Source organism: Pantherophis guttatus, chromosome 1 (assembly GCF_059756535.1).
Source record: "Pantherophis guttatus breed Tessera chromosome 1, ASM5975653v1, whole genome shotgun sequence".
NCBI classification, from domain to species: Eukaryota; Metazoa; Chordata; class Lepidosauria; order Squamata; family Colubridae; genus Pantherophis; species Pantherophis guttatus.
Window position 1 is genome coordinate 223,586,772 of NC_142063.1, and position 22,652 is coordinate 223,609,423.

Genomic DNA, 22,652 nt, shown 5'->3' on the forward strand with positions numbered 1-22,652 from the left:
AGAACTTGGAAGAAGATAATCCTCTGCAGATCCCATAATGTAGATCTTCAATAAATTTAAAGGCAAGGAAATTATAATACCAGCAAGTAAGTCCACCTGCATTATATGAATTGTGGCTTGACATCTTTGCATCTCCTGAGCGTGCTTTGGGCCTGAAACTACTTTCATTCCGAAGAAGCATGACATGCTTGTTAAAATATTCAAAGTTGGCAGACTACTGTTCAAAAAATTAAAATATTTTTTTTAAAAAGCACAATAATGGGCATTGAAACAGAATATTAAAGAGTTCTTAAAAAGAATGTGCCAATATTTCTTTTTACTGGTATAAATATATAACAAATGCCCATTTTAGCTTAGAGAAGGGGAAAGGAAATGGTTTCAATAGGAGAAGCAAAGGGAAGAGGTTAGAAAAATCTCATTCTGGGATATTATAAGACAGTTTCTCCCCTAAGATACAGCAACAGAATATTAAGGATTCAAAAGCTCCGTTTAAAAAAAAAAAAAGCAAATCAAAATTGAAGGATGTTCCACAGGAAAAGCTCAGAGTGCACAACAATTTGTTAGTTCTGCAGAACTATACATGTTATAGGATACAGAATTTATGCAGCACTTAACAGAATATAAACTTTCACCTTGGCACAAGAGATTACATTCAGCAGAATGCAAAATCAGACCAACCAACTCTTTTCATTTCTTCCTATTGTGAACGGATCAAGGGACAATTTCTACAATCAGTTCCAATAGCCATTTATTCATATAGCCGAAACACAATGAGTAGAAGCAATCACTTGAGAGCTAGAAGTGCACATAAGCTATTTGTGATGCAATCAATTTTAGTAAAGTATGTCATATCTGACAGCAATTTAAAAAATTATCCTGCAATATCAACCATCATCCAAATCCTCTAATCAAGGCAATGACGGTTAGATCAGAATATATTCAAAGAGGGATTGCTAATTCAAAGCAAGCAAGCTGATAATCAGAAGACTATGGCTACCATGGATGAGTTTCAGTATTAAGGACCAGTTCAATAACATCCAACAGCCTTGAAGGAACTTAGTAACATCATCACAGAGGTCCTTTCTATGATCTTTGAGAGATCGTGGAGGACAAGCGTAGTGATAGAAGGCCATCAAAGGGTAAATGTTCTTTCAATTTCCAAAAATATTAACTATAAACAACCAGAGATTATATGGACTGGATAGTATTAAAATTATTTAATAATTACATTTATTAAATCAATCACTTGAGAGCTAGAAGCATACATACATTATTTGTGATGCAATGAATTTTAGTCAAGCATGTCATATCTATAAGCAATTTTTAAAATATTCTGCAAATCAACCATCATCCAAATCCTCTAATGATCTATATAATCAAATTTATACAGCTGCCCATCTCACAAACCATGACTCTGGACAGTGTATAGCAATTGATTAACAATAAAATATATTTAATAAAGAAATAAGTGCAAATGCTTGCTATCAATATTAGATTATTAAGATGTTTGTAAACAAAGGGAAGGTATTGCTTAGCCATAACCAGCATTATTTTATCTACAATAAGTCATATCAAACCAACCTGTTCTTTTTTAATAGCATGATCAATGTAGTTAACTGTAAGAGTATGATAGACAAGTACATTGTGACCTTAAGGCTTTCAAAAAAGTGTGATACAGTATAAGGTACTAATAAAGAAGAAAGGAAAATATGGTTTGGACTTCACTACCATTGGATGGATAAAGAACTGATTGAATAATTGCATCTAACAATTGTATACCAACTGTTTTTCAACAAGTGAAAGTGTCATATGGTACACTGCAGTGCTCTAGTCTAGGCAATGTGCTGTTCAGTATACAATGATTTGGATGAGGGTTTAGAAAATATTTTTCAGATTTGCACTGATTTATACATATTTGCAAAAACACTGATCAGATTTGTAGAAGGCTCATAGATGGATGAAGACAGTAACATGACTCAGAAGGATCTTATAAACCAGAAACCATTCGTGTGAGTTTCAGCATGGACAAATTGCAAAGTCCTTCATTTGATTCAAAAAAAATCAAAGGCATGACTGTAGGATTGGGGTGATCATCTCAGGCAACAGTACAGGCAAAAATTATCTATGTGTCTTGGTGGAACACAAAATGAGTATAAGCCAAGAGAGTTGTGTAGCTGCAAGAAAAAGCAAATGCAGATCAACTCTATATCAAGCGAATCAAGATAAAAAGAAGATATTATATCTCTTCTGTATTATTCAGAAAACATGCAGTACATAAGATATCTAGTAGACCACTTAAATTGTTTGGCCCAATTACCCATTTTCCCAGACTCAAATAAGGTAATTAACCCCACGCTCACCCACACAAAACAAACTGTCTCTATTGAAGGCCTCATCAATGGCAATCCCAACTGAATCTTTGACTCAATACAAGCAATTATAAATAGCTCCATTATCTTCAAGATACGCCCAAATTATCCCCAGTTTAAGAGCCATTGATCTATAATACGGTGTTTAATTCTGGGCACTACAGTTTTGGAATAAAATGGAGTTTATTCCAAGGAAAGGAACCAAGAAAAGGAGATTGAAAGAAAAAATTGAGGTAGAAACTCTGGATATACAGTATGTCAGCTGGAGAAGAAAAGACTGCAAGAAGATATGCTAGGTGTTTTCAGAAAGCAAATAGATTTGCTTAGTGTTCTTCCAGAAGGCAAGAAACAATGACTTTACAATTGCAAGGTAGGAAATTTTATTGGAGAGCAAGAATTCCCTAACAATAAAAACTATTCAACAAAGAAGCCAATTGCTTTAGCAAGTGGTGCCCTCTCCTTCATAGCAGCTGTTTAAATAGAATCTGGATGGCCATCTCCAGTAGATGCTGGCACTGGAAAGAGGGGTGGACCAAAGCCCCTTCCAATGCTTACCTTTTATGTTTTATGAACTTTCTGTAATTAGCTTGGAAAATGAGTTCTCCATCCAATATTGGTTACGAGTTATGTACAGTTATAGATCATAGAACACAATTGCATGAAACAAATAAAAAAACCTTAACACAGAAACAACCACATAATAAAATAAAAATGAACTGTATCCAGTTAGGAATTAATCAAATAATAAACATTTTCATTAATAAACCTCATTCTTTCTTGTAACAATTACAATTGCACACATTTGGCAACTCCCTCAGTATTTCTAGAGACTGATCCAGAGCAAAAAAGAGGGAAAAATCTCAATCTAAAAGAAACATAAACATCATTTATACTGTAATATGTAAACCAATACTAGCTGAAACTTAAATGTGAATTCAAAGTACAATAAGACATTTTACAAACTAAATGTCACTATTACTTGTATGATATAAAGCATTTTTAATCTCAGAAGCAAAACTTTGTTTTTAGATCTAATATCTACATTAGATAAATATTTTTTAATATTTGACTTTGTTCATATAAATATTTTAAAACAATAGAATAAACAAGAAGATTTTGTTTCCATTAAATCTTCTTTTTTTTTAAAGAGAAAACTGGAAACAGTTTCTACATACAAACAGAATGGTACTAGCAAACTATATGCATGTTATTCATGGACTGTCTCTCAAGAATAAATCATAACAATAATAATTAAATACCATCTACATCCATATCACTTTGCAGAGGAATGTAAGCCATAACAAAAGAGTTGGAGGAAAGATTCTGCTCTAAATGGCTATCATCACAGCCCTCCAAGAAATACAAAATAGAACTTCACAATTACATCCTCTATGGTTTCTTAAAAGCATAAATGTGTTGGCAAGAAATAGACAGTTGTATTAGTACTATAGAATATTGTACTTAAAACTAATCACCAGGGAACATTCTCTTAAGGAATAATACAGGAGAGAACAGAATTTACTTTGACCAAAATTTAAGTTGATCATATGGTTTCGTAACTTCCGTTTATCTATTTTTTTAATATATACAAGAGCCGAGGTGGCGCAGTGGTTAGAGTGCAGCACTGCAGGCTACTTCAGCTGACTTCTGGCTGCAGTTCAGCAGTTCAAATCTCACCGGCTCAAGGTTGACTCAGCCTTCCATCCTTCCAAGGTGGGTAAAATGAGGAGCCAGATTGTTGGGAGCAATATGCTGACTCTGTAAACTACTTAGAGAGGGCTGTAAAGCACTATGAAGCGGTATATAAATCTAAGTGCTATTGCTATTGCTATATGCAAGCTGTAAATACTGAGCACCAGTGGTGGGTTTCAATTTCTACTACCGGTTCTGTGGGTGTGGCTTGGTGGGCGTGGCTTGGTAGAATACTATAAAATCTCCATTCCCTCCCCAATCCAGGGGAAGGTTACTGCAAAATCCCCATTTCCTCCTGATCAGCTGGGACTTTGAGGCAGATAACAGATGAGGGCAGGGCCAGTTAGAATTTTTACTACTGGTTCTCCAAACTACTCAAAATTTCCGCTACCGGTTCTCCAGAACTGGTCAGAACCTGCTGAAACCCACCTCTGCTGAGCACCTTTCATGTTGACTTTTACATCTTAAATTCATTTCTGTACATTTGAGATTATTTTTGCCAATAGCACTGCTCCAGAATCATTTGAAAAGATGTCAAGCGAACCCCTAAAGACTTCTAATATGCCATGTACAATTCAGAAAGGGTTTCTTTCATGAACAGAATGGAATCTCTGAGTCCCACCCAGCATGTATTGTTTTTGACAAATAAGATAAATAAATAAGCATAAATTTTGAATGCTAGGGATTAAGTTTAATTTCACAATGATCCAGAACAATTGCTATATCATTTAATTCACTGAAATTAGTCTCTGCAGCACCAGAAATGGATGCAGAGCCCAGAGTGAATCATATTTTGCATATCTCTACCCCAGGCTTCAGCATGCTTTCATCAGTTGGACTGTACAGCAGAAAGAACAAAAAAGAGGTATGGCATGAAAGATTATGAGAATTTTTTTCAGGTCCAGAAGCTCATCTAAGATCACAATACCTTCCCGGTCACCTTCTCAGATTAGGATAACCCATTCTTTGTTGGCATTCAGTTCAGTATTTAAGATCATTCTTTTCTGAAGATTCTTTGGGAAGGAGGCTGTTACACAAGGCTGACAGCACCAGTGGTGGGTTGCCCCCGGTTCAGACCAGTTCGCAAGAACCGGTAGTAAAACCGGCGGGAGGCTCCGCCTACTGCCCCGGATGTCATCATCGGCGATCTGCGCATGCACAGAAGCGCGATCCCATTGCAAACCGGTAGTAAAGGTAAGTAGAACCCACCTCTGGACAGTACCTATTTGAGACCACTGTACCCAATACCATGCTGTTTAACTACAGCTTATAATTGTGGCTTCATGCATAATTTTGTTCTTGTAGGGGTATAAGATACCTGTAATCTATAGAGCAGGCATACAAATGTCTATATAACACGGACAATGTAATTTGGGAATTGCTGTTTGTTTTTTGCAAAAATCACAAACCAAGTAATGCGATTAGCTTCCATCGGGCTTAATCCCTTGACATCTCTTTTCAAAGCTACTGAAGAAGCAAAATAATTGTCAAAGGATAACTGAATACAACCATCTCTGCTTATGTCACTGAGATGCCATAGCACTGGTCCTCCAGAGAAGATATCACTATATTCCCCTTTGGAAATAACTTTGGAGGAATCAAATAAATTCCTTCCTTTGGAATTTCCTTTTATTGTAACATCCACTTTTCTCCCTCAGTCCTTCTCCTGATGAGCAGGTCAATGTTTGATGAATTTTACACACACTTGATTGGCAAATCAAAGACATAAACTTCTCTCAACATGGTAACAATCTTGACTGCTGCCTAAACAGTTAGACAAAGGTGTCAGTATATTCATGGACTGGAATAGGTATAGCAACAGGTCAGCCAATGGGGGACTGTTTGGTAACTGAAACATAGTATTTGTTGTATGGGGCCATAAGAGACAGTTTGGAGCCTGGGTGTGGCTTAACTGTTCTGTATATAAGCTTGAGGGCACTACTTCTCCCTCTTCCATTTTGTCTTCTTCATTTTGCTGCTTCCATTTGCTTGCCTCCTTTTGCTGGCCTCCATTTTGTGTTTCCATTTTGTGCTGTGTTTGTACTTACTATTTCTTTTCTCTACAACGTGGAAAAACCTACAAGGATATTGTATATTTGCCTTATGTGTTGTTATATATATAAAGAAGTTTTGAATCCTGCTGAATTGTCTGAGTGTAGCAACAAACTCTAACAAAATGTTGCCCCAAAGGTTTGATTACAAATAATACTCAACTTACAATGTTTGTTTAGTGACCATTTAAAGTTACAATGACACCCAAAAAAGTGACTTATGACTATTTTTCACGCTTATGACTTTTGCAGCATCCTCATGGTCACATGACTAAAATTCAGATGCTTGGCAACTGGCTCATATTTATGATGGTCGCAGTGTCCCAGGGTTGTGTGATCCTCTTTTGTGACCTTTTGACAAGCAAAGTCAACGGGGAAGGCGTATTCACTAAACAACTGTATTACTAATTTAATAACTACAGTGATTCACTCAACAACCCAACAACCTGGTTATTTATGTCCCCTGGTCTGGACTGATGGGGTAGTATATTTTAATTTTTAAAAAAACATTTTTTTGATATTTTTTATGTATATTGTTTTTTAACAGTCGCTTGGTCGATTGTCATTGTGAGCCGCCCTGAGTCCTTGGAGATAGGGTGGCATACAAATGTTATAAAATAAATAAATAAATAAATAAATAAATAAATAAATAAATAAATAAATAAATAAATAAACTGTGACAAGAAAGGTCGTAAAATGGGGCAAAACTCACTTAACAACTGTCTCACAATTTTGGGCTCAATTGTGGAGGATTACCTATACCATTAATTCATTGCTTTAAAGAATGGTGATATCTGACACAGAGCACACACTGGGTGCTCTTGATAATTACATGCCAGCCAACCCAATTTCATATTACTATGTTCAATACATACATCACTGCAGCTGAACATGATGATTGGTTTTTTTTATCGATTTGTGATATGTCTTTATATTGTTGTTGCTGAAAAACTGAAATCAACATTTATGTCACTGAAATACCAGGTTGTTTTAGTATAACTTAAAGAGACCAATCCCTATTAGATATCTCCTGTCACCCCACCTAAGCATAATTCTTAAAACGTTATATTATCACACAACAGCACCTCATACATTTAAAAAAGAAGAATGATTAATTTTTACCTTCACAGAGTTTCTGCTTTATTACTTCCCTTATTCTGGATATTGCCATATAATCTTCAACATGGAACACATATGTGGAAGAAGGTTTGTTGGCAATTGCTTTCAGTTCATCCTCTTCGGTTTCAGAACCAACGCCAATGGCAAACAGCGTGATCTTATATCTCCTGGCTTCAGCTGCTACCTCTTTGACTTCGTCTTGGGACTTACCATCAGTTAGAACAATTGCAATTCTTGTAAGGAATCTTTCTGATTTAGCAAATAGATGGTCCATTGCAAACTGAATGGCTTTGCCTGTTCTTGTATTTCCACCCAAATACTGTACATATGACATTTCTCTGATTAGATTCTCATTGGAATCATAAAAACCCAAAGGAATTTCAAGTACAGGATAATCACTGTACTGTACTACTCCAACCTGAATAAATTTTGGTCCTATGTTAAAATTGTTTGTAATATTGAACAGCCATCTTTTGATTATTTCAAAGTTTTCTGGGCCAACGCTGTAGGAGCCATCCAAGATGAAAACTAAATCTGCTGGGGCTGTTCGGCAACCTAAAACAAACAGAGAGAAAAATCTTTTACTTGTATTTTTATCATCATAATCCAAGATAGTTAGCACCCTCTAGACTGTAAACTAGGATGGAAACCTCATCAAATATAACTGTACTTATTTCTACATAAAAATGATATTGGGGTTGTTGTTGTCATTTTTCATCTCATGTCTAAATAAACTAAGCTACAATCTAACCAAGTTAGTTAATCACAAGTGACTAGAAGACTTAGTCATTTCAATCCCTATTGTGGATTTAGACTTAAAATGTGATAAAAATGGCAGAAACCTGTACTCTATTCTCAACTTCTTTTGCGTAGAATGGCCTCAGTTCATGGAGTTAACTTTTAAACAAACTTACAGTAAATATGGGATTAGAAGAATAACCCCATATCAGTAAAATAAATAGAAAGGAACTTACAATTCATTATTTTTGTACTTCATATATAAGAGTATAATTTTAAATGATGTTTATGAGCTTGGTGTTTGAGGAAAAGCTCCATACTTGTCAATTTCTATAGCTATAGTCGTACTCTATGCCACACACCAGTCACAAATTGTTTTATTTTCTCAGGGGAAAAAAGGGATATTTTTACTAGATTTATTAGTTAACTAAACTAATAGAATCATGTTTTATCCATGTTTTAAACTTTTCTTTAAAAAATTACTAAAAAAGATAGGGACTTAAATAATAATACTTCAATTAACAAGTATGTGAATGCTTAATGGGCATATATTGTTGAGAGAGGAAAAATATGAAGATAGAAATGGAATGAAATGGTAAGGCCTGAATCCAGGCTTCCTTCCATACTGTAGTATTTTATTGTAGCTTTAATTCATGTATATCACTCATTTGCAGCTTCACATTATGAAACCTATTAGAATAATTTACTGTGAATGAAAGATTATTGGCTTAGAGAGAACTAATATGCTATGTTCCTACAGCTCACCTAATCATAATTTTTTCAACAGGTGACTTGATATTCCTAGTGAATCAAATAGAAAAAAACAGACAGAACAGACTCTTGAAAGTTTTCTAGTTTGGATCTAAATACCAATGAGATCATACAGAAATATAAAATTCTAGAGACTTCTGTTTCACTTAGGACTATGCCAAACGTTATAATCAGACAACTGCAAAAACTTAAACTTTCTGTATTTTTTTAAGTAGCTCTGATGAGCAAAACTCTTACTTGCTCTTGTATCACCGCCTTCAGCCAATATGCAACCATGCAGTAAGAACATTAAAACTGTCTGAAGAAACGTTATGGTCATTGCCATGTATACAGTATTTTGTATCCTTCAAATCCTAAAATAGACTGGAGAAAACACAAAATATTTTAAAACAGTATTACAACAATATGAAAACAATGATATAAGAAAATAGGAAAGCAATGTCTATAAATGGTTATGTAAGATTAATCAGTGTAACAGATTGGTTCAGCTACTTGTATTATATAACTAAATTAATTCCAATTAGTTAGGACTGATGATAGATCTAAAATACTAGTTTTTAATCTGAAGAGCCTTAATCATAAGAAACTAATGTCAACAGGGTCCTCTACCACTAAGTGCCATAACAGTCAAACCTTCAACACAGTAAGACCTCCGTATATACTGGGATACTATTTCAGTGGCTTGCCTTGAGCCCACCTGCCAAAATTCCCAGGTATATTAAACATTTAGTGACCACACAATGAACTGCATGGAATAAAAGCCTGGATATATACAAGGAGCTGTGGAATTATTGCACATTCTTCCTGTATTAAATACTTATTATTAGAAATCAGTATCACAAAGGCCAGCATTCCAAAACTTAAAATAGACCAGAATACAAAAATTGCCTCGGGTATACAGAAATATGTGCACATTTTATCCTGCTGTGTAGTAGAATTTCTACATGAGATAAAATCATATGAAGAATCCAGTAGAGGTTGAGGTCCAAGACATTCTTTCAACAAGCTGGTACCTTCTAGAAATTTTGGATTTCAGTTCATATGTTATTAAGTGTAGGATAAGTAGGAAGGCTAATCCAACACAGTCCCACAAAGAATGTAAAAAATACAAAACGGCCTTCTGCAATTCACCAGAACCAGGCTTACATTGACTAGTTCAAAAGATTAGATAAATCAAATAATTATAGTATTTTTCAAGGCAAAACAAGCGCTATATAAATCCTATTTACAGTAGAGGTGTGCAGAACATTTCAAATTAGGAATAGTTCTTTGAAGTATGAAATTGTTTTATTGACTATTGTAGAACTGCTTTCAATATAAAAGTTCTTTTCTAGCTCAAATCTGATATGGTTTGAGCGTGACATACTTCTGAACAATTTGAAACTAGTGTTATGAATTCAAAACATTTTGTATATCTGCATTTATATGCAGCTCCCAGGTGCAGAAAATCAGGACCATCCGCACAGACTGCAGCATAAACATTTATTGAAGCATATACACATGAATCAGGTCAACTGACAGCATCAAATTGACACTAGATAAGGATCAAAAGAATTCAAGGGGCGGGGGTTGGACTTGGATTTCTTGTAGCAATGCAAAAACTCTAAACTGATAATGCATTTTACTCCACACTCCACCTCTACCTGATGTTCTCCTATAGTAACTACCATGAAGCATTTTTCCCACTTTATATGCTAAGCCAATTTAAAATTTATGATTAGGGCATGACCAGATTACAAAGAATTATTTTGCCAATCAGTGCTAGCTTCAGAATTCTGCAAGAGCTAGGATAAGATACTCTAGGTGAATTGTTCAGGCTTGCATACTAGAAAGGTATTCCAAAACCACTGATGCTACTTCAGTTTGATATGGTTTATCACTCTTTAATCTGTTCATTTTCTCATAAGGGCCAAAGATCTCAATTTAGCCGAGCCTAATCAAATCAGCCATCAACAGGCACATAGAGATAAACGACAACTAGATATCGTTCAAAGGAGAAAATCAAAAAACCAAAAAGGAAACAAACGGACCAAAGCACTTCCTTCCCAACAATCAACATCCAAATAAGCAGAGATTAATACTAAACCAACAATCAAGCAGTAAACAATACTCCAATTAAGGAACCACCACTCAGACAAACAATCGAACAGTAAACAATAGCCCAATCAAACAACCACCAAGACCACTCCCACCAACACTGATAGGACAAGCCACTTGTATATAAGCAGAGAGTTACCCCACTCCCTTCTAGCACTGATGATGTTACTTAGTTGGGAAATGAAAGCAAACAGCCAAGCTCAGAGAGCAGCACAGACCCCACCAGGCTCAATTTAAATGGCAGTGGTATGGGCCTTTGAGTCTACATTTGATCCCATTTGGAAACCTGACACCACTTCTAAGCTGCAGTTTTATGAATCTACTAAAAATCACTCTATACAATTACAGAAATACTTATTGAATTTTGATTCAGATCAAAAGGTTAATGTATTTTATATTTGTTTTGAAGAATGTCAGAAATTATGCTTTTTTAATTTTCTTTTTCCCTTGCGCTTCTCCCCTCCCTAATATTTTTCAACATTTTTGTTTTTTCATTTTTTGTAGAATTTTAATAAAATATATTTTTTTAAAAAATAGTTGTACAATGACAAACTAAATAAATATAGCTGTATAAGCTTATCTATTTTTTTTCCCTTTCGTCAACATCAATGCTATGAAAGTTAGTTTCTTGAAACCCATAGCCACCTGTAAAGTGCCAAGTCCAACAATGGCTCACCAAAATATTCTTCAGTATTTGTGGCATTTGACCTAAATACAGAAAATAAACATTTATCCAAATCTACAAAACAGAAATGTAACACAAGATATTTCTGGAAAGGTGTCACTATTTATCCAGGACCTGGTACCAATAACTCTGCCAATGATCTGTTACGAAACTTCTCAAGCACTATAAAAATGTGCAGACCTGCTTTCCAATATGCCAAATTTTAATCTAGCATACATAAATTTCCTGAGGGATGTAGTTCTATGTAACTAAATAGTCATTTCCTTTCTTTTACAAAGAGCAGCCAAGGGAACACAAAGGATAAGAGCAATCAGCCATTATATACTATACCGTCATCTAGCAGAGTATGCATGTTATAGTAACAAAGATTATAACACAACAAAAAAGCCACTTTTGACAAGCTTTTGATTTCACAAACAGCAAGCCAAGTATTCAGAGTTTGATAATGAGTGGATAAGATGGTTTGAGGAAAGAGAGAGTGATGGAAGATGCAAATATACTTAATAGTCCTTAACTTACACCCATTCATTTAACAAAGGTTCAAAGTTACAATAGTCTTTGAAAAAGTTATTTATAACCTGTCCTTGAAGTTAGGACCTTGTCAGTACCCCAGTGGTCACATCACAATTCAGGGACTTGGCAACCAGCTTGCATTTACAATAATTGCAGCTTTGTGTGGTCACATGATCACAATTTGTGACCTTCCCAATTGGCTTCCAACAAACAAAGTAAATTCACGAAGCTGGATTCACTTAACAGCCACGTGATCCGTTTAATGACCATTGTGAATTGCTTAATGACCGTGGCAAAAATGATGGTAAAATCAGATCTGGTCATGTGAGGCTTTGTTTTATGATCATACTGATTTACAATGCAAATTCCAATCCCAATTGTGGTTGTAAATCAAAGATTACCTGTAACAGCTGTAATGTGTGAGTTTAACGTGCAAGTTGGTGAGTTTAAACAACCCAGCTATATGCAAAAACATAAAGGGGGCATGATCGATGTCATTTACTTGCATATTTATACTAAAATACTGCTTAGAGTTTATGCTCATAAATCAGTGAAATGCTGTATCTTGGATTTTCTCAAAAAACAAACAAACACAGTAATAATGATTGAGTGAATGCAGACTGATCACAATCCAATGGCCATGCACGCTTACCCATTTTTTTTAACTTCTCCATGAATTAAGATTTGATCATTTTAGACCTGAACTGGCTTCGCTAGAGATAAGGAAGTATAGACCTAAGGTCAATATTAGCTAAAGTGTAAATGGAACATCGGTTTCTGATATCAAAACAAAAAATTGCCACTAATTTTTAGGCAGAAGTTAAAATAAATTATAACCAAGGGTGGGCGCCATAACAGACATGGTGAGGGGGAAGAGGTTCCTCTAGGATCAGAAGGGTTTGCCCTTATTATGCTCCCTGCCCACCTCAATAGCTCTAATGAAGAGCCATACTTCAGATCTATCATATTTTTCTTATTATTTAGACAATATGTAGGAGTTTCTAATTTGTAATCTTAGCAAATGATATTAGACTAGACTAGACTAGACTAGACTAGACTAGACTAGAATAGACTAGACTAGACTAGAATAGACTAGAATAGAATAGAATAGAATAGAATAGAATAGAATAGAATAGAATAGAATAGAATAGAATAGAATAGAATAGAATAGGAGTTGGAAGGGACCTTGGAGGTCTTCTAGTCCAACCTTCTGCCCAGGCAGGAAACCCTACACCACTTCAGACAAATGGTTATCCAACATCTTCTTAAAAATTTCCAGTGTTGGAGCATTCACAACTTCTGCAGGCAAGTTGTTCCACTTATTAATTGTTCTAACTGTCAGGAAATTTCTCCTTAGTTCTAAGTTGCTTCTCTCCTTGATTAGTTTCCACCCATTGCTTTTTGTTCTACCCTCAGGTGCTTTGGAGAATAGTTTGACTCCCTCTTCTTTGTGGCAACCCCTGAGATATTGGAACACCATGATAACAGGGACAATATTCAGGCTCTATTTGCTTGCTATTTTTCTGATTAATATTAATAATATACAGTACAATAATGAAAATATTCTTTTTATCATTTGTTTGTGTCGATGATAGAGTGGAGAGAGAGAATAGTGTAATGTTCTCCTGGGGGGAAAGAAATGCCATTTTTTTACTATTTCAGTCCTAGTATAACTAATCCATTCAGATGAAGTGCTAGAATTCAGTTAAGAAATACCTACAGAAGAAAGAGTCGGTCATCCACTTTCCCATAAGCCAGTGTCCCAATCAAAACTCATGCCAGTTCAGTAATAATAATGCAGTCTAATAATCTAATCTAATAATGCAGTCTATGAAATTTTGCAAACAATCTTGTTATGGCCCCTCAAGTTTTAAACTAGGAACCGTTAAGGGCTATAGCAGCAGAAGCTAGCAAATACTTGGCATCAAAAATATTATTCAGCAAGTTTCACAAACTGGTAGACTCCTAGGCATCTGGGAGGATTTAAACTCTAATTCTTATATTAACTTGAGGGAAGTAAGAATGAATTATGAAAGACATCTGCCCTTTGCTTTCCTGTTATTTCAGCAACATGCTTTCTACTTTATTCCAGGTTATGTTATCTTGAATATAATTAAAGCCCCAGCATGAAGGAATAAAAAATTCCATACTGTATTCATAGACAAAAAATAATTATTATTAACAGTGGATAAACCCTTAAATGCAAGTGAAATTCTGAAATTCAGTCAATTCCAAGGACCCAGCCCACTTCACCCATTAGGATTCCAGATAAAGCTCAAAATCCTGTGCCACAGAGGATACTTATTTGTCAACTGCAGTTAAGAAATTCTGAATCCTCCACAGATTCAAAATCCACTTGCTATTTATGAATTTTGACAAAATAAATCACAGAACCTAATTCTTTATTGCTGCCCTAAGAGGCAGTGTCAGTGACATGTGTCACCTGAGAATCATCGAGTTGTTAAATTCAATTCCCCCCTTCCAGTCAACAAAAGGGGACCTATCTTCAGGACCCAAAGAAATGTTCAGATATAGTTGAGGACAAACAAGCCCAAGAAACAAGATACTCACTGTACAAGTTGTTCATCTGGTTGTACAGTTCACAGCAATCAGTGGTTTCTTCAATTAATCTTAAGGGACTTTCTCCTTATATATCTAGAAGGTTTCCTGAACACAAAGTGCATGTGTACCGAATCTCACTGAACATATAGTGAGGGAAGAAACAGCAAATTTCTTTCAATTGCACATTTCAGCAAGATTGTGACATTAAGTCATTCTGGCAGGAGCTTTAGTCTCAATGAGAAAAGACTCTCCAAGAGTATTTATGTAAAGGAACTGTAAGCAGCTCTCATCCCAAAGCCCAACACATTTATTTGCAGTTTAGAAGAAACTTCTAGGGTTATTCCTATGGATGCCCTAGCCCACAAATATCTCCAAAACAAAAAGCAAAACATTCTTCTCAATTGTGAACAGTGCAAAAATCAAACAGCTCACACACAGCCAGTCCACACAGGTACCAAATGGCAGTTTCTTCTTAGCTTCCTCTTTGCATCTAATTCTCCTTTTCCAGCCCAAGAGTTGTATTTGGTGGATCAGCAAGCCCCAAAACGGCACTGAGTTTGCTCAGTAAACTGTCCTTTTGCTAGCCTGCTTTCTTATTTTTAAAACCAAAGCCGAATGATTTCAGCCTTTTTTTTCAGTCTTCCAGAAAATAAGTTAAAGGTCATCCAGAGCAGCCTGCGTCCCAAGAGAACATTAACACTTCTCTCATGTTGCACTGTGATGTGGAGAGCTTTCAAAAACCGAGCCATTACATTGCACTTGGCAGACTTGTGGGAACCTATTTAAAAAAGCACTGAGACAGTTGATGAAAAGGCATACAAGATCTAGAGGACCAGCCCTCAGTAATACTTCATTTATTTCTTTGCACAAAATGAAGTGATGTACGCTAAGAAAAGCACTCCTTCTTTCTATTTTTCCCACTACAACAGCCCTGTGATCACTCAGCTGGCTTTCACACCTAAGGCCGGACTAGAACACACAATCTCCTGGTTTCTAGGCTAGCACTTAACCATCCAGAGCAGGGGTCTCCAACCTTGGCATCATGAAGCCTGGAGGACTTCAACTCCCAGAATTCTGGGAGTTGAAGTCCACCAGGCTTCAAGTTGCTAAGGGTGGAGAACCCTGACCCAGAGGATACTGAAGGCAGATAAAAGTAAGATAAATAAACAGTTAACCTCTAATAAAAAATCACCCTTCAGCATAATCAAACTAGGGGTGAAAAACTAGCAGAAATAAAGGACTCCTTTCCTAAATCTAGGAAATTCCAGGAAGAAAGCATATCATAGATTAAGCACAACACAAGGCAAGGTTTCTATCCAATGGATCCCAGAAGATGAGGGCATCTTTAAGAGGGTACTCCTTCCCTCAACTTAATTATCAGGAAGCTTCCTATTGACAGGCATATATTAGTTTGAAGCCTTTTAAGGCTTTGAAGATCCAAGCCATCAACTTAAAATTGTTCCCATACAACCGTGATTGTATGGGAACAACACACGTGCCAGAGGTGGCATGCAGAACCCTCTCTGTGGGCACATGCACCATCGCCAGCTGCTCTTCTGGTTTCCAGCATGCACATGCGCGCCAGCTAACTGGTCTTTGCACGCGCCAGAGTGCCGCAAACCCGAAGACCAGCTGACCAGTGTGCATGGCTGGCCAGCTGGTCTTTGGATTTCCAGCGTTCAGGCGCGCACACGTGCATGCATTCCGGTTTGGGCACTTGGTGCTGAGAAGGTTCGCCATCACTGCCATACAACCACTGGCAACCAATGCATATTTTCAGCAGTGAAGTAACAGTCGCCCAGTATGATGTACCTCTTAGCAGTCCGGCTGCTGCATTTTACATCAATGGAAGCTTCTGAGTGTTCCTCAAAGACAGAGCCCCACATGGAGCACACTGAAGTAGTCAAGGCATGACATAACTAAGGAAGAAATAACTGCTGTCAAATCTGAACTACTCTCAGACAGACCTACCCAGCTGCTGTACAAGAAGTAGTTGTTGCAGACTTATTCTTTAATACTACTGCCCATCCCTAAATCCAAAGGAAAGTCAAAGACCACTCCTAAGCTGTAAACTTGTTATTTCAGAGGAACTGAAATTTCATCCAGAAGAGATTGAATTTCAAACTCTAGGGCAGGTTGTTTTTTTGTTTTGTTTTTTTGGTTTAACTATATAGTTAATATATATATAAATATACAGTAAATATAAATATAAATTATAATATACAGTCAATATATACATACACCTAATTTTGATTCCAAACTCTGGCAATAGAAAAGAAAGAAGGAAGGAAAGTTCATGGTGTGTTTAAGACAATGAATATATAAATAAACCCAGGAGTGGCTTCTACTTACCTCACTACCGGTTCGCAATGGAAGCACACACGTGCGCATGCACAGAAGCTTCTGCACATGCACAGATCGTTCATGATTACATCCAGGCGGGTGGGCGGAGCCTCCCTTGACTGTTACTATTGGTTCGCAAGAACCGGATCAAACCGGGAGCAACCCACCACTGAATAAACCACACTGCATTTGAAAATCTGAAGGGGAACAAATATGCAAGCCACATATTGTGAAAGATGGAAGAATCTCTGTCCAAAATGATTCTTCTCAGTGGAATGGCTTTAAAAATATAGATTGCTTCCTTTTTATTTCCTTTTATCAAGATTAGAAGCAATGACTTGGGGGGAAAAGCATTCAGGGAGGGTCTCAAAAACTTAATTGATGTTTATTTCAGGAATGCTATTTATTTTCGTATGAATTATCCTCAACATACAACCGTTCATTTAGTAACTCTTCAAAGTTTCACTGAAAAAGTCACATGTGACCATTTTCACACTTACAACCATTGCAGCGTCCTCATGGCCATGTGATCAACATTTGGATGCTTGGCAACTGGAATGTATTTATGAAGATCCCAGTGTCAGGTGGTCATGTGATCATCTTTTGCAACTGTCTGACGAGCAAAGTCAATGGGGAAGCCAGATTCACTTAACAACTGTATTACTAATTTAACAACTGCAATGATTCATTTATCAACTATGGCAAGAAAGGCTCCTGCTTAGCAAGAACTGTCCTGCTTAGAACAGAAATGTTGGGTTCAATTGTGGTCATAAGTCGAGGACTACCTATATTTCATTACAGGTTGACTATTCTGACTTTGTAAATATTTTTCACAACTTTTGACTTGATTCAAAATTTTACTTTGCTGCATTTTGCTGAAATCAAACTATTTGAAAATGAACTATTTGAACTGAGCCTAAGAGCTCCTTGTCAATAATTTTCATTTGTAGCTTCAAGTTTATTCTGGGAATACAAAAAAGTCAAATGTATTGCTTTGGATATATAACAAATAAATTCCTTTGTTTTAAGAAAAAGAGGATGGATGACTAATAGCATTTTAAACTGAAGGGCACATAAAGTTATTAAAACACTGAAGACTTTCTCTCAAAGATGGAACTTAGGGATATACAGATCCATCTAAATTCAGTCCATTTCATTTTCATATGAACTCCATCATGCTTCTGTTTCTTCAAATGTCTACATTATTCTACAATTCCTTTTTTAAAAAAAAGAGAAACAGTTCTATGTGTTTGCTTGCATAGATAATCTTCCTAAACATATGCATGCTGATGTAACTTTCCTAATGTATTCAATTTGGTCTACAAATGTTGTTGCCGAAAACTGCATCGCAAAATTTGGCAAAGTGCAAAATCCAGACGAAAGTTATGTTCCAATGTACACAGTAGTCTGGAAAGTGTAAATTAGGCTCGTTTACATAAAAATAGGATCTGAATGAAGTTCTCCGACATCTCTAGTGGAGCCAAAAGAACCACAATAAAGTTTTTAAAAAGTTGGGAACAACTCAATTTCAATTTTTGTTATGACTCAACAGAGGCCCTTGAACCTACAGACTCCTTGTCTACAACAGAGGAAGTTCCTGTTGCGTGCTCCAGGATTTGATGCAAGGCAGAAGGACTGTGCCGCTAAATGCAATTTGTTCTGGCAAGCTGTACTGAACTGCTGAATTTGACCCATTTTAAGATTACGCTATGCCAGATAACATGAAGAATAAACCATTAAGAAGCAAGTGGGGAGAAACTTTGACCACAGCCCAAAACGCTTCTGACTTGATATGCGCGATTTGTTGGAAACCATGTGTAAGATAGGGTAAACAGATTGTGTGGCATCCCAGGCTGGCTCATTTAAAATGTTGAACATAAGAACTAGCTAGATCAATGGCTTATGGAAACCTAGAATCTCATACTGTCTATGAAAAAAACTTATTTTTTTAATCCAATGCTAAGAGATTCTACAGGACTTTCCTGAATGTAAGAAAAATAAGGCAAGCTCATCAATAAATGGGAAAGAAGGCATTTAGCTCTTCCAAGAGATCTGAATGCTGGCTTGACAAATTAACAGAAGTATTTACTGTAATCTAAACCTGTTCTGCCCCAGCTACGGACCCCAAAGAACGCAGCACACACAAACTCTATACAAAGCTTATTTTACTCAAATAACTTAGTCTTGATCATTCAAAGGCTGTTAATGAACTGTCTTAACAGCCTACCAGAATTCTAAGATAAGGTAATCACATTCTTACTAGAGTTGGCAGGAAGCCCAGAAGCAATTTTGCAGACACGAAAGAGAGTGAACTAAAGTTGTTCTCTACAGCTTGTTGCAAGTGGCATTCCTTCTTAAATAGGCTAAGGGAGTGGCCAATTAGCCCCAAGCCTTACTGTCGAGGAGACCTCCTCCTGAGGAGCCATTCCTGCCTTTTGGCAGCTCTGCGTGCCCGTGCATCGAGAAGAGGCTCCTCCTCTTTGTCCTCTTCACTTAAAGGAGCTTTTAGAGGTTCTGAAGGCCCTGGCTGAATCCCTGCCTCTGGTACCACATCTTCTCCAGCCTCCTCACTGTCCGACTCGAGCACCAGCTGCACAGGCTGCTGACGCAGCACCACACCAGTCTCCTCGTTGTTGGAATCAGCTACAATCTGCACAGGCCGCTGATGGGCCACAACAAAACCAATATATTCAGTATATACAGTATACAGTCAACAATGTTTTCATTGAGCTGAAAAATCTCACTGTGTCAGTAGAGCTAAACCTTTGGATCCATCCTCATCTCACAAAAACATATTTATAGGTAGCCCTCAATTTATAACCATTCGTTTAGTGAACATTTAAAGTTACAAGGGCACTGAAAAAAAATGACTTATGATCATTTTTCACACTTATGACCATTGCAGCTTCCGTGTGGTCATGTGATCAAAATTTGGACGCTTGGCAACTGGCTCATATTTATGACGGTTGCAGTGTCCCGAAGTCATACGATCACCTTTTGTGACCTCCTGTCAAAATGAATGGGGAAGGCAGATTACCATGTTAGTAACTTAACAACTGCAGTGATTCACTTAACAATTGTGGCAGATAAGATTGTAAAATGGGGCAAAACTCACTTAATAACTATTTCACTTAGCAACAGAAATTTTGGACTCAATTATGGTGGTAAATTGAGGACTACCTGCATTTAAAAGTATTTGATCCACTTGTAATAAACGTCTACATGGAAATTGCTCTTTAGAACATTAAAGCTAAATTCAAATGTAATGTGTTGAGACATCACAGAATAAGTGTCATAAAGAATGCAATGTTTGTCCTATGAGAGCTAGAAGTTCTCTTATACAGAGGCCATGGGGAAATTTTCTTGGTAAGTTTTAAATGTCAAAACATTACATATGTAAAAAGCCCCAATCCAACTGCTAAAGGTGAGAAATTACAACTGAACTTCAGTTGCCAAAGAGGTTCTTCCTGAAACAGCATATGCCCAGTCAGAGGATAATCTATTCTAATGCATCATTTAAAAATAATGACTTGTTTTTATAATATCCATTAATCAATCTGGAATGCTTCTTCTACTCCCCTCCCCCCATCCCCCAATACCAAACAGCTCTTTTCATGAATTTGTTGATCTCACAGCAGTGGTGGGTTTCAAAACTTTTTACTACCGGTTCTGTGGGTGTGGTTTGGTGGGCGTGGCATGGCATGGCATGGCATGGCATGGCATGGCATGGCTTGGTGGGTGTGGCTTGCTGGGCATGGCAGTGGAAGGATACTGCAAAATCTCCATTCCCACCCCACTCCAGGTGAAGGATATTGCAAAATCACCATTCCCACCCCAATCCAGAGAATGTTTACTGCAAAATCCCCATTTCCTCCCGATCAGCTGGGACTTGGGAGGCAGAGAATAGACTTTTCACTACCGGTTTTCTGAACTACTCAAAATTTCCACTACCGGTTCTCCAGAAGTGGTCAGAACCTGCTGAAACCCACCTCTGGTACAAAGATAGCATAATTTGGTACTCTGCTTGCAACAAGAATGAGAGCCTCAAGAAGAAACAAAAAATTCTTTTCTGCAAGCCATATCTCGTAGCGCTGTACAATATGAAATCATTCACTAATAAGATAATTTCTACTCACCTTCAAAATAGAACTGCACAATGCATAGTTCTATTTTTATATTCAGCACTTTGTGTCTAAGTACACATAATATTCATCATATTATTTACATGGACACCAGGGAATTTGCCACTTACAATTCTCCAAAAGGTTGAGATGGATAGAATTTATTTATTTATTTTTAAATTCATTTGCCGCCCATCTCGCCATGGGCTATTCTGAATTTATAACAGTAGAATGTAAAATTCTAAAAAATGTAAAACTAACAATAGTAAAACAATGAAACAATAAACAATGAAAACACAGCAATAATAAAAAAATAAATAATGAAAATGCAGCTGTATGAATGTATTATAGCAATAAGGAGTTAGAGACACTCCAACATCTTCTCTACCCTTGCATCCAATTTGAATTTATGAATGAACAAATGACCTTAAAGTAAGAACAAGGGAGAGCAAAAGTTGCTAGCAGAATATCATTATCAAGGGCTTTCTGGAGAGGAACCAAGCAGTCCCTCCTATCCTGTCTCAAAGCAAAAGCAACACTAAACATCTTATCTCAATAAATATTTACCCTGACCCCAAAGATGATCATTTGTCAGAAAGAAGCAGTAAGGAAAATGTTGGAGCTGGAAGTGTCTAAGACTGGGAATCCGATCTGAGCAATGATTAGGGGAAGCTGGTTTGACAACACTAATGGAAGTAGATTTATTTACAGAAAATACAATTTACGGATAAGCAAAACGTAGCTCAACCTATCAGAAGGAAAACGAAAGACCATATGCTGGGTTGTGTCTAATTGGGAAGAAAAGGACCCCAGATTAGCAATCTCTTCGTGTTTTTCAAACTTGGAAACTTTTAAAATGTGTGGATTTCAACTCCTGGCTGGGGAATTCTGGGAATTGAAATCCATATATCTTAAAGTTGCCAAGTTTGAAAAACACTGTCTCAAAGCCAGCGGAAGAGTATAAACCAAGAGAGGATACATAATAAATCCTTAACTCTCTATCTATACCCCATTGTCCCCTTGTGGTCATGAAGAATCAGTGCCATTTGAGCCACCTCCACCAAAAAATCATGACTTAACTCAAGTGACAACAGCTTTTATGCCGGAGCATATTTATATTCTGCAGATATATTAAGACACCTGGACTACAAAAAGACACACAGATTGAGTCTTAGTGCAAGAGACAATAATTTAACAGTTGCTGTGCTGTTTTAAACTGGACTGGTTCCAATGCATTGTGGTAGTTCTATTTTCCAGCAATTTGCTTCCACTTTTCATTTCACATCTTTTTTCCAACTTTCTTTGCTCTTTTTTACCCTATCTTAAAGCAGGGGTGAAAGCCAGCAAGTTCTGACAGGTTCTGGAGAACCGGTAGTGGAAATTTTGAGCAGTTTGGAAAACCGGCAAATACCACCTCTGGCTGGCCCCAGAGTGGGGTGGGAATGGAGATTTTGCAGTATCCTTCCTCTGCCATGCCCACCAAGCCACGCCCACCAAGCCACACCACGCCCATCAAGCCACGCCCACAGAACCAGTAGTTAAAAAAATTGGATTTCACCACTGTCTTAAAGCAATAGGAATTCACCAATAT

General features: G+C 36.9%; 1 protein-coding gene across 1 annotated transcript in view; it reads right to left on the minus strand.

Annotated features, from left to right (window-relative positions):
• Nucleotides 1-22,652, minus strand: part of COL21A1 (collagen type XXI alpha 1 chain) — an 88,592-nt gene that overhangs the window by 58,594 nt on the left and 7,346 nt on the right. The window contains exons 2-3 of the mRNA XM_087882456.1: nucleotides 8,978-9,103; nucleotides 7,235-7,786 (exon numbers count right to left, since the gene is read on the minus strand). Coding sequence (XP_087738582.1) covers nucleotides 7,235-7,786; nucleotides 8,978-9,065 — 640 coding nt within the window. The 5' untranslated portion in view covers nucleotides 9,066-9,103. The remainder of the gene's footprint in view (nucleotides 1-7,234; nucleotides 7,787-8,977; nucleotides 9,104-22,652) is intronic.